Genomic DNA, 12694 nt, shown 5'->3' with positions numbered 1-12694 from the left:
TGTATGTGAAAGAAGAGAGTCGTATGCTGTTTATGGTGGATAATCCACACCAACAATGTGTTGTCTATAGAGTGCGTCTATAAATATGGCACATAAAAAAAAAAGAAACCTTGGTAGAATCACTCCATACCTGTTACATACATATATTAACCACTAGCCCAAAAACGTATGAATCAAAATAAAGTGTATTAAATAGAAATATGAAATAATTAGTATTTTAGACCCTGTCCGGGGCCATCGTCGGGATGATGGCAAACTTGGCTGGGATCTGAAACATTGGTGCTATGTTCCTATTGAAATGTGCTTTGTTTTGATTTTTACATTTTTGGTCTAGTGGTAATTATATTTATATGTTCAGTAGTTATTAAGCTTCATTATAACTATATGAGCTAACCCTTTAAACGCCCTTCTTCAAACATTAGAGAAATAATTTACTACTTTGGGAATGTCCTTGCCAGGCACTATATAAAGTAGATATAGCAGACTTGTGAACATCTGTGTGTGGCATTTTAATTCCTTCTCAAAACCCTGAATGGACTGAAAGGTGTCTTTGGCACTTGGAGGCGTCTTCTGGAATAGCCCTGCTTGGTAAATATGGTCATATATTCTCAGTCAATAAAGAGACTCCATGGCAAAAACATGGTGTTCTGACAAGAAAATTACTTGTTCAAGAGATTGATTTGGATTTGGCCATCAGAAACACAATAAACTATTCTCATTACACATGGCATCTAATGTATCTCTGCATCAATATTTTATTTTGGCAGGGAAAGTTTGTAACACCTAGCTTTTCATGACATATTCTGTATTTCCTGGCCATGTTGGAACTGAAATTGATTTTATGCCTAGTTTGTTGGTAGTATTTCCCATTTCCTCGAATGTTCCTGTTTCTCTTTAGAGGCAACCACATAAAGCACCAAGCTTGTGGTTCTCCTAAACCATAACCTAGTCCCGTAGGGGGTAGTGTTATATGTACATTATGCATTTGCAGTTTTTATTTGCTGTTTAATTTGTGGTTATTCACAAAATGCTCCAAAGCACCAATAGGTATTATTTAATTTTTTTTTTTTTTTTATCCACAGGCTTTTGCAACTGTAGTCGGCTCTGCTGACAGGAGTGACTCCAATTCCTCTAAGCCAGTTTATGAAATTATCCAGTATCCTTTCGGCTGTCTACGTAAAAAATGAAATATTAGGGGCAAGCAGCAGATGTACATATAGAAATGCAGTACGGGCATGTGGCCTGGGGTCAGACCTTGGATGTGATTCGGTGTGGTCAGTAATAACCTGAACATGTAAAAAAAAAAAACTGCTCTATTTTATGTATCCTTTTCCTACCTAACAATTCTCTGGTTTAGCTGTAGAGGATAATGGATCAACATGGCACACAATGAATGAACAACCTATGTGACCTTAAGGTCAAAGAGCAATGCATGCTAAGGACATTGAATGTTGTTCCAGAACAGTAAAATCATTTAAAGACAAAAGGGGTGCTTGCCCTTCTTTTTGAAGACCAGATGGAACGACTGTTGTATGCAGTTGGCAGTATCTGGTCTGTATCCATACAGTATGTGCACATTACTGGATACTGGAGAACTTTAGTAATAAAAGTACAGCGAAACCCTGATACTGTGAACATTTTCTCTTCTCCCAATTCCCTCTAATGCAATCATTTGCTAAATACATCAATTGGTTTATTATCCAAAAGTGAAAGAGGATAGTTAATGGAAGCCTTGCTTGAAACTACAGTTGTATTTTTTATTAAACTTCTCCTGTACAGAAGCGACATGGGTGGAACAGAGACCAGTCACATCAATCAAGTGTAGGGATGAGAAATATGTGGACATATTGTGACATTGTTGCAGATCACTTTTGGGAATGAAACTCGTCTCCGGTGACTATGTATACTGACAGATATAAAGCTCTTTTTCTTTTGACGCCCTCCATAAACTTGCGATATGTGTTTATTTAAGAAGAGCTTGTAATGCCAAGTGATCATTAGTGCGGAAGTATTTGATTGTTGAATTCCTTCACTGGTTCCTCCTCTCAGTGCTCGGTTTATCAGGGCGGTGTCCGAGCTGGAGCTACTGGGCTTCGTAAAGCCCACCAAACAGAAGACTGATCATGTGGCCCGGCTGACGTGGGGAGGATGCTAAACCAGTAGAGAAAAATACTTTCCAGCGATGTCAGATGGAGGGAGGCGAACCGAGGGCTGTAATGACTGTTTTGTACTTTTTATGAAAGTGAAGATCCAATGCTCTTCGAACAGAGTTTGTTAAATAAAATATTTGTTGTAAGTCTGTTGATTGTATGAAAACAGAAAATGTGGAGCCCTCCCGATTTTTGTAGATTTGCAACGGTGCACAATCCTGTTGGTGAAGCAATGAGTGATTACAGCAATGGTAAAATATAATACCGGCACTCACATAGAACTTGAGAATAGTGGTTATTTATTGGATGCTAGTGGTGTCTCGGTCACATTCTCACACATTTTGCCAAGATGTCTGTTTGACGCTTTTTTTTTATTTTTATGGATGATTGCGTCTATTACACTTAATACTATTCTTTGCTCGTTAACAAAAGCGTGTGTCCCTTTTGTTTTTCCATCACATCTTATACTATATATTTTTCGTTCAATCAGTTTTTTGTTTTTTTTCGTAGCTCATAAATGTGTTAAACTGTTGTAGTCTCATCTGAAACAAGTAAGATTACTATCAAGTTTGAGGTGAAAGTATGGTTCAAAGTGTATGTTCAAAATGTCATCCTTCTGCTGAAACACACACAAGCTCAGGCCACTCACATACTATAGATGTAAATCAGGCGATTTGACCACTCTGGGTCCTGCAGTGGTGTTCAGCTGTTAAAACAGAGCGAGGGGAATCTGTGTACATCAAGCAGCGTTTGCTCACGCTGCCTACTTCTGGATTCGAGTGGCAGGTAACGTCATCAGTCTCGACAGCCAATGGGGATTCAGTTCTCGTCTCAGACCATGCCCCCTGGATACACCGATATCGCCGATGGAAAGCAGCAAGTGCTCAACTTAGATGTAAAACCACCGCTCCAAATCAGCACACTGCAGGAATGGTAGTCCACAAGTGGCTCAAGAGAACTACCCTAAGCGTTTCATTCGGATAGAACCGAACTTCCTCAGGGGTGTATGAATACAGAGTGCAGAGCCCAGGTAAAATAGTCCCTAGGGGCGTCGACATCATGACGCAAAAGGGCTGGCGCGCAGCAGTGATAGGTTCAAAGCAAAGTAGTGCAATAGATTATTTACATATATAAACAACACTACCATTATACAAACGGGTAATAAAACAAACAGAAAAACTATAATATTTAGTAATGGAGAAAATAATACATTAGGAGGGATGAATGTAGGTATGTAGGGAATCTAGCTAAAACGGACAAAATATTAGTAAACGAAAAGACATGTAACTAATGCACTCACATAATAGAAAGATTCTAACAATATAAAATTCTATAAATATTAAAACAGATTAAGTGCAGAGATACTAATCTGATCTAATTGTCAAATAGAAAGCTACTGAAAAAGTCTATATTAAATTTAGAAAACAAAAATAATTGTCCAGAAATCTTATGGAAAACTACTAAGTTTTAAAATTTATAATAAACTTATTAATAAAAAAATATGCTAAAATAAACTCCCTGAAATGGAGATGATACTATAACCGAGATAATAAATTACACAGTTAAATCAGATTAGCATTAAGACAAGCAAAGGGGACCAGATATTAAATGAGCTTAGTAATATTAGTGCAAAAAGGAGACTAGATCTATATCTGTTTAGACCTAAAGGTTTAAGAGTTTTTAGCTTATGTATCCAGACAGTTTTTTGTTGGGAAACTTCCTGGATACGATTGCCACCCCTCCAGTGTGGTTTCACAATATCAATACCCTGGTATAAAAGACCCAAAGGGTTTGATTGATGTACTAACTTAAATTGTAAGGACACGTTATGGCTCTCGAACCCATTAGTAATATTTCGAATATGCTCCAATATCCTGACGCGTAGAGGTCGAATAGTACGACCTACATATTGAAGTCCGCAGGGACATTGGAGCAGATAAATGACTGAACAGCTTTTACAGTTAATAAAATTCTTTATTTTAAAAGTCTCCTTAGAGACATTAGATGAAAAGCAGTCAGATTTAGTTTTTGCATACTCACAGGCCTTGCACTTGGTGCATTTAAAAAAAACCTTTAGGTGTCTCACCCAGCCAGGTATTCTCAATAGCTAATGGTTTTATGAGACTGGGAGCTAGTTTATCTTTCAAATTCCGTGCCTTGGTATAAACCACTTGTGCTCGATCTGGTAAAAAAAATCTTTTAAAATGTGGTCACTTTTTAAAATATGCCAATGCTTGTTTAATATTTTATTAATTTTAAAATGTTCACTGTTGAACTGTGTAATAAAACGAATGACATTATTTTTCTCTTCTTTTTTTGGATTACATTGTAAAGTGAGGCTTCTATCTGTATCCCTTGCTTTCTTTTTGGCCTCCACCACTTCTAAAGGAGGATACTGTCTATCTATGAATTTCTGTTCAAGCAGATTCCAAAATCTCTAAATCAGAGCAGTTTTTATGGACTCTCCTAAATTGAACAAAAGGAATATTGGAGGTCCATTGTGGATGATGACAGCTGCTTTTTAGGATATAATTATTGCAGTCAACTGCTTTAAAAAAGGCTTTAGTGTGAATTTTACCACAACCTGTGTATTAAACAAGTCTAAAAAATCTATGCTAGATTCATGACATTTATGAGTAAAATGCAGATTATGAGGGTTGTTGTTAAGATAAATAAAAAGGATATTGTCGATATAGCGTTTCCAAGACACCAGGTTTGCGCCAAACGGGTTGGAGTGGTGAATATAATCCCTCTCCCAAATACCCATAAATAAATTTGCGTAGCTTGGCGCGAACCTGGGACCCATCGCTGTCCCCCTGGTTTGGAGATAAAACGATCCCTCAAAAGCAAAGAAGTTGTGATCTAAAATAAATCTAATACCCTCTATAATAAAATCAGTTTGGTCTTGATTAAATTTCGTAGACTCATCTAGTGTTCTTTTAACTGCACTACAACCTTGATCATGATCAATTACAGTATATAATGAGGTTACATCTACCGTGCACCAGATATAATTAAAATGCCAATCTTGGTTCTCCATAGCATTGATAACTTTCGTCGAGTCTTTAAGAAAGGAAGGTAATTTAAAAACAAAATCTTTTTAAAAAGTATCAATGTAATGGGACAGATTGGCTGTTAGAGAATTAATGCCGGAGATAATTGGACGACCCGGGGGTCTATTCATGTCCTTATGCACTTTTGGTAAAAAGTAAAAAATGGGTATTTTAGGAAATTCGTGTTCACTTAAAATACCCATATTCCTGCCTCTTTGGAGTAAAAGATCTAGCTCGGAAGAAAAGGATTTAGTGGGGTCGGTAGTTAGAATAGAGTAGGTATTACGATCATTCCGAATCCTATGGGATTCTTCTAGATAATAAGCCCTACTCATTGTAACCGTACCCCCACCCTTGTCGGCAGCTTTAATTACTAGATTTTTATCATCAGCCAATTTATTCATTGCGTCTATCTCTAATCTAGAAACATTGTTTTTACCTTGAGATTCATTCGCAAGTTGTTCAAAGTCTTGGACAACAAGATGATAAAAGCTTTTCTCCATGGGAACTTCAGGTCCTCCTCTTTCTTTTTGGAGTGACGACCCTCCTCCAAAAAAGGAGGAGATTTATCTCTCATTTAATTGTTCCCTATGTTGGACAGATTGTTTCTCCTGTTCTTTTCTTTTATAATTCTGTTTAGATTTATTCCTATAATTAGATTTGGAATGGTGTCTATCTCGCCCCCTATCATCAGTTCTATGCTGGCGGGGTGATCTAGATCTATCATATGAAGATTGATATTTACTAGTATCCAATTTCTTCGGGGAAACTATTTTATCTTCCACAATATTGGCTGTTTTTTGAGTTGTCTCCTTAATACCTTTAGACCAGTTCCTAATTTTGTTGTTCTCATAATCATGTTTAACTCTGTAAAATTAATTTTGTTTAACAGAGATAACAGCAGCCTGTAATTTGTCAGTTCTGGCTAACAATTTATCTTTATCCTTAAAACTAGCCGTATCTTCAAAAGGCTCTAATTTAATTTGTAAATCTTTAATAGATTAATCAAGAAGGTCTAAGGATATTTTATGATTAGAAATTAGGAGTTTCATTAACTCAAAAGAGCATGTGTCAATAATGTTATTCCGTTTATCTAAGAAATCTTTATCTGTTAAATTAAAAGTAGTTTAAAAATGCGTAAGCCATGTGAAATACGTTTACACTTCAAATAATTCTCTAATGAGACCATGTCCCACAACTTCCTCGTTTCAGAGAATAATAATTTCTCTAATTCGAAGAAGTGAGGGGATATGTCCTCTTCTTTAGTAGTATCCATACTGGTGGTATCACCAGATGGTTCATCACAAAAGACATTCTGCAGGTAAAATCTTTCTATTATGTGAGTGCATTAGAGTTACATGTCTTTTCATTACTAATATTTTGTCTGTTTTAGCTAGATTCTCTACATACCTCCATTCATCCCTCCTAATGTATTATTTTCTCCATTACTAGATATTATAGTTTTTCTGTTTGTTTTATTATCCGTTTGTATAATGGTAGTGTTGTTTATATATGTAAATGATCTATTGCACTACTTTGCTTTGAGCCTATCACTGCTGCATCGGCCCCTTTTGTGTCATGATGTCGACGCCCCTAGGGACTATTTTACCTGGGCTCTGCACTCTGTATTCATACACCCCTGAGGAAGTTCGGTTCTATCCGAATGAAACGCGTAGGGTAGTTCTCTTGAGCCACTTGTGGACTACCATTCCTGCAGTGTGCTGATTTGGAGCGGTGGTTTTACATCTAAGTTGAGCACTTGCTGCTTTCCATCGGCGATATCGGTGTATCCAGGGGGCATGGTCTCAGACGAGAACTGAATCCCCATTGGCTGTCGAGACTGATGACGTCACCTGCCACCTGAATCCGGAAGTAGGCAGCGTGAGCAAACGCTGCTTGATGTACACAGATTCCCCTCGCTCTGTTTTAACAGCTGAACACCACTGCAGGACCCAGAGTGGTCAAATCGCCTGATTTACATCTATAGTATGTAAGCTTACTAAGCCTAAGCTTGTTTGCTTACAAGCCTAAGCTTGTTTGCTCCTTTTTATTTGATTAAACTGTGTTGCACTATTTTCTCTTTTTTCTCTCCTTTTATATCTGCACGAGAGTTCCTGTCTTCAGATTCCCTGAGTGATCACCTCATACAAGCAGCGGGGTTTGCACTTTGAGTGCTTCTGTACCATATCCTGAGGGATTTTCCAATCCCTACGCCAGCAGCATCTCCATTGGTGATATTAATTTGTATTTATGGAATTTTGATTTAATTTATCATAGGGTTTGCGCTTCACTATTTTATTAACACAGCTATAAATAATGCACTGGTTAAACACTTTCCTCGTAAGAAACAGTGGGAGGTTCCCTTGAAAGGTCTCATTTCTTCCAAATGTGTTCCATCCCATCTTCATTGTCTTGATTCAATTTGATAGGTTTCCATCCATTGATACTTACTGGCCAATGTAGACATAATTTTAACAACTTCTATTTCATTTATTTCAATCTTGGTTGACACATTTGGCCTTGCTGAGATTCATATGGAGGCCCAATTTCTGACTTGTGTTGGAAAGTTCTCAGATTTGTTGCTGGAAGTCTACTGGACTTATGGCAAAAATAACATTGGTATCCGCAAGTCATAGGTGACGAGAATATTTGTAATACCTGCTTTAGTAACATAGCCCTTATAGCAATGTTTATTGAATGTGCAATGTGTTTTTGCAGTCGCCTTTATTCACTCCAAAGTATAGCCTCTAAAACGGAAGATCACATCTGTATCACTTTTCTTAAGGTGGTGAACATTATATTATAAGGAGCAAATCAATTTACTATGAGTGGAAACAGCCATGATGTAGTAAGGTGCTAGCTATCTTGCAGTATATTGTGTAGCTATGCAATATTGGCTGTCCCACCACCAGTAAGGTTAAGACCGCACTTATAGTGCCGGCGACGGAAAACAAATGCATTGCCGCCGCGTGCGCCTATAGTAAGCATTGTCGCCGTCGCAAAAACTGGCAGCCGGCAATATTTGATTTTTCAAGGGCTGTCGCCTCATGAGACAGCCCCATAACAAATCAAATGCCAGGAAACCCGTGCTGCCACCGCCCAGCGAAATATAAGTTTCACCTGTGGCGACAAGTGACATCACCTGTTGTGTCGCCATCGACGGCACTATAAGCGCGGCCTAATACGATCTAATGAAATGTCCAATATGTGTGTTATCCTAAAATAAAGCATTTGCCACTATGAGATCAGCAGCACAACAATGTAGCAGCACTCTGTCATCTGTAACCACAAACCACCTGAATGTTTAAAGAAGTTGTAGGCTACAGGTATTTTGCAATTGTGGTATATGCAGCTGGGATTGCATGTCTAGGGAACCAGACATCACAAATATAATGATTGACAGACCACCTGTTGCTGCAGCTTGTTAAAGAAACGACACAAAAAACAGGCTGTCAAAAAGCATAACCCTTCTGAGATTGCTGTCCCTAATCACATTAAGCCTTTTCAAATGCCAATCGAGAAAAAGAAAGGCAGGACTCCCATGTTTTTAGACATTTCTGTGCACGATATTATTTTATTTTAGGTGGTTTGAGGCTCTACGTTTGGAATGCGCTTTTTTTTTTTTAATAACTTCAATTTTATTAGGTGATACAGTACATACATGGTAACACATCCCATTGGCTTTAGTATAACCACCTGTTTCTTCTAACAGGGGGGATGAGTGGGGGGCGACCGAGTCGACGGATGGGGGGCAGACACACATCTGTCCCTCCTTTCTGGCGGGTATTTGGTTCTTACTGATCTGGGGAATTTTAGCGTATCAGCTCGGGATTTCCCGGGCTCTCCGGGCTCCTGCCTGCCTCTCCAATTTACTGTCGCTATGTGGTCTTGGATCCGCTTGGTTGCGGAAAACGCATTTCAGACTATTATTACAAAATCGTGGCACTATCCACCCCCGGGATGTCTGTCTGGGCCAACCAAGGCGACCAAACTTTTAGAAAATTTGAGCCGGTGTCGTTAACTAGACTTGTCAACTGTTCCATCCGGCAGACAAACCAAATTCTATTCCTGATTTTGTGTATAATCGGTATATCTGGTTGCTTCCACAATGCTGCGATCTCGTATCTGGTGGCGGTGTGTGATCAATTTATGTGTTGCATTCGGGATCCCCCGGGTTCGCCTGCCCAATAAGAACAGCCATGGGTCCAGGGGGACCTCCACGCCTATCAATCTTTGCAGCCAATCCCTAATCTCCGCCCAAATCGGAGCCACCTTCATGCAAGACCACAGCATGTGGCGCAAGTCCGCTCTTTCACAGCACTGCTAAGGGCAGAGCGTTGAATAGCCTTTGACAAATTTCGATAGTTTATTTGGGGTGTAGTACCAGCGCATCAAGACTATGTATGCGCTCTCCTTTAACGTGGTACAGATAGAGCTTTTGGCTGCTGCCTGCAGGATCCTGTCCCAGTCCTCGTCCTCTAATGTCTCCCCTAAATCCTCTTCCCACTGTCTCATGTAGCTAAGTCTGGGTTCGTCCTCTGTCCCTGGACAGACCACTTCCCTGTACATCCTAGAGGTTAGTCCCCTCGTGTCCGTACCTCTTGAACACATCTGCTCGAAATTTGTTCTGCGGGGCCGAATAAGGGCTTTGTTATAGAATGCCCTGATATGGAGGTATCTGAAGAATTCAGCGTTAGGAATTTTTTTTCTCTTTGATATGGTCAAAAGTTTTGACGAATTTTCTGCCCTCCAGATCTTTTAGTCTGAAATACCCTGACTGAATCCACATTGTAAAGTTAGAGCTATCCATGCCTGGAGCAAAGTCTGGGTTGCCCCAAATGGGCGTCATCAAGGAGTTTGACGTTGTGAGAGAACATCTAAATTTGGTAGCCTCCCATATCTTCAAGGAATTTAAAGTGGCCTGCAGCGGTGTCCGCATTCTGGACCGGTTTTTCTGGAGATCCAAATTAGATTGTACAACTCTATAGGTTCGCAACATGCTTTTTCCAGTGCCACCCACCTCCGAAGTTTCGGATCTGCGTGCCACTGTACAATTTGGCTCAATTGCGCTGCTTCATAATAGGCGAGGAAGCAAGGCACCCCCAACCCTCCTCTCGAGGTCGGCCTCCTCAAGATGTCTTTTTTTATTCTTGGGCCCTTTTTGTTCCAGATAAACTTCGTTATCGTAGACTGTAGCGAGAGGATATCCTCTTTCAGCAGGGGGATCGGGAGGGCCTGGAAAAGGTAGAGCACCCTCGGCAGGAGATTCATTTTCACACTGTGAATTCTTCCAATCCAAGAGATGCCACACTCCGCCCATCTCCTGAAATATCCTCCTTTAGAGTCTTGAACAGCTTGGGATAATTTGCCTTATATAATGCTTTGTAATCTTTTGTGAGATATACCCCTAGGTATTTGATCATTTTCTTTTTATTTTATAAATTAACAAGCTGTTTGTGTTTGGAAGTGTGTAGAGCAGTCGAGGCCAACCCCAATCCTCAAGAGCTACCAACAGGTCAGGTTTTCCATGCTGTCGCACTGATTAAGCCACCCTGTGCTGAAGCAGGGATATACTGACCCATTGATAGGACTGGAGGTGGCTACCCCTGGTGTAAATACACTAATCGTCATTACAATGCACTGTTACTACACATACTTTCTATTTATATACTGCCATCCTTAACATGGAATTTCACTTTGGTACAGAAGAAAATGATGATGCCTTGTCACTTTACTAATTAGTTGCTTTAATAACAATCTTTTTCCAACCGTACTCCTTCCAGTTATGTCTTCTGTGTGGCCTGTTCCCCCCCCAGCCATTTCTCTGATCTCCGTAGTCATGTCACACACTGATATTTGATGACACCTTACATCAGACACCGTGATTCTGCATTGCCAAATAAAAACAAAACTCTGCATCTTTACACCGAACGTTTTATTTTCAGTCATAAAGGATTATTTGCAACTCTACAGTCAAATTCCACCTGGGAAGAGATAAATGCTGCTCCATCTGCTGCCTGAAAATGAACTGTGGGGTAATCAGTGATTACAGCTGTTGGATAAACGGCAATGTGTGCGAGGCATTACTTCTACAGCCAGATGATTATAATAAACACATATTTGCATTAGTTTGTCATTACATTGATTAAAGGTTAGAAATACCTAAATTGTGAGATACTATGGGGGGGGGGGGGGATTCATTAAACTGTGTTCAGGACACTTCAATGGGAGTTTACGTGCACTAGTGCCCAGATTGGCACGATCACAGTTTAATGAACAACCCGTGTGCTTTTGAGCAGACAATTTTTACTGTGACACTAAATCAGTGGTGTGCAGATCTTAAATCTCAATCATACCTCGATACATTGCCTCTTAAGGTTGCACTTATAGTGCCTTGTGACAGCGACGTCGCTCCAAAACAAATCAGTAGACTCCGTCGCCAGCGCCTATAAGTGCGACGGAGCGATGTCGCGTCGTAAAATTTGGAAGCCGGGTCTATTTGATTTTTTTTTAGAGACAGCCGCCACGTTACGGTCTCTAAATCAGAGACCGCGGCCCGCCCCGTGGCAAGTCGCTTCATACCCAATTACAACTTTCTTTGGTGGTGATGTCATCAGTCGCGTCGCCAGCACAATAAGCGCGGCCTCACAAATGCTGCCTGCCTACAGACTGCGCTGTTAAGACTTGGACAATATAACCGTGCAAGAAAAAGGATTAAATGGCTATTGAAATGTGTTCTCGTTATATTGCTTTTCCATCCATGGAAGACCACACTGGCCTGTCCACCCAATTCTCTACCCTATCCCCCATGTCTGATGTTCAGGGATGAGGGTGAAAAGTTTATCTTAATGTTAACATTTAAAGAAGATTTTTAAATAACTACTTTTCAAATTTATAAAAAATAATTTTAAAAGGTTTTGCTTGCTTCCATTTTTCTTGTACCAAGTGTCCTTTTCTATACTTCCTATTGAACAGATATTTCTTTATAGTTATGGTAAATGTATTAATGTGGGGTTTTTGTTATTGCCCACCACCCTAGGCAGTAAGCAGAATTTAATCAGCATTTTATCAATTCAGTGTGATCAGTATTGTGTATCTGGCTATGAAAGCACATTGCCTGCGCTATCACTGCCGTTACTGCACTGTTACTCGCCAGAGTATTCCCAACCAATAAGGCATGTAGCCTCAGGTCCCATTAAATTATTTAATTGGTCAGCTTGCATAATTCCAGCAATGTCTAGGAGGCAAAAAGCAGTGAAGGTCCGCTTGACTCGAGCACATGAATCCAGCCCCAACTTTGAAATTGTAGCTAGCTGGCTATAGTCCGATACTTTCCTACCACTAATGGTGTTCCAACCCTAATTGAGGCCACTAGACAAACATCACCCCTGAGTGTCGGTTCCTTACTTATTCCATATCTAGTACTGTTCTAACATCACGGATAGATGCCAATGAATGCATTATATTGGAGGTGGAAAATACCTTCACTGT

General features: G+C 39.8%; 1 protein-coding gene across 5 annotated transcripts in view; it reads left to right on the top strand.

Moving 5' to 3' along the window:
- ORC3 (origin recognition complex subunit 3) overlaps positions 1 to 2296 on the top strand; it is a 56455-nt gene extending 54159 nt beyond the window's left edge. For all 5 annotated transcript variants that reach the window (XM_075597846.1, XM_075597847.1, XM_075597849.1 and 2 more), the window contains 2 exons: positions 1083 to 1156; positions 2050 to 2296. In XM_075597846.1, coding sequence (XP_075453961.1) covers positions 1083 to 1156; positions 2050 to 2155 — 180 coding nt within the window. In that variant the 3' untranslated portion in view covers positions 2156 to 2296. The remainder of the gene's footprint in view (positions 1 to 1082; positions 1157 to 2049) is intronic.
- Positions 2297 to 12694: the final 10398 nt, after the last annotated feature.

Source organism: Ascaphus truei, chromosome 4 (assembly GCF_040206685.1).
Source record: "Ascaphus truei isolate aAscTru1 chromosome 4, aAscTru1.hap1, whole genome shotgun sequence".
Classification (NCBI taxonomy): Eukaryota; Metazoa; Chordata; class Amphibia; order Anura; family Ascaphidae; genus Ascaphus; species Ascaphus truei.
Note: the sequence above shows the minus strand (reverse complement) of the source record. Positions and strands in the feature narration are given on the sequence as shown.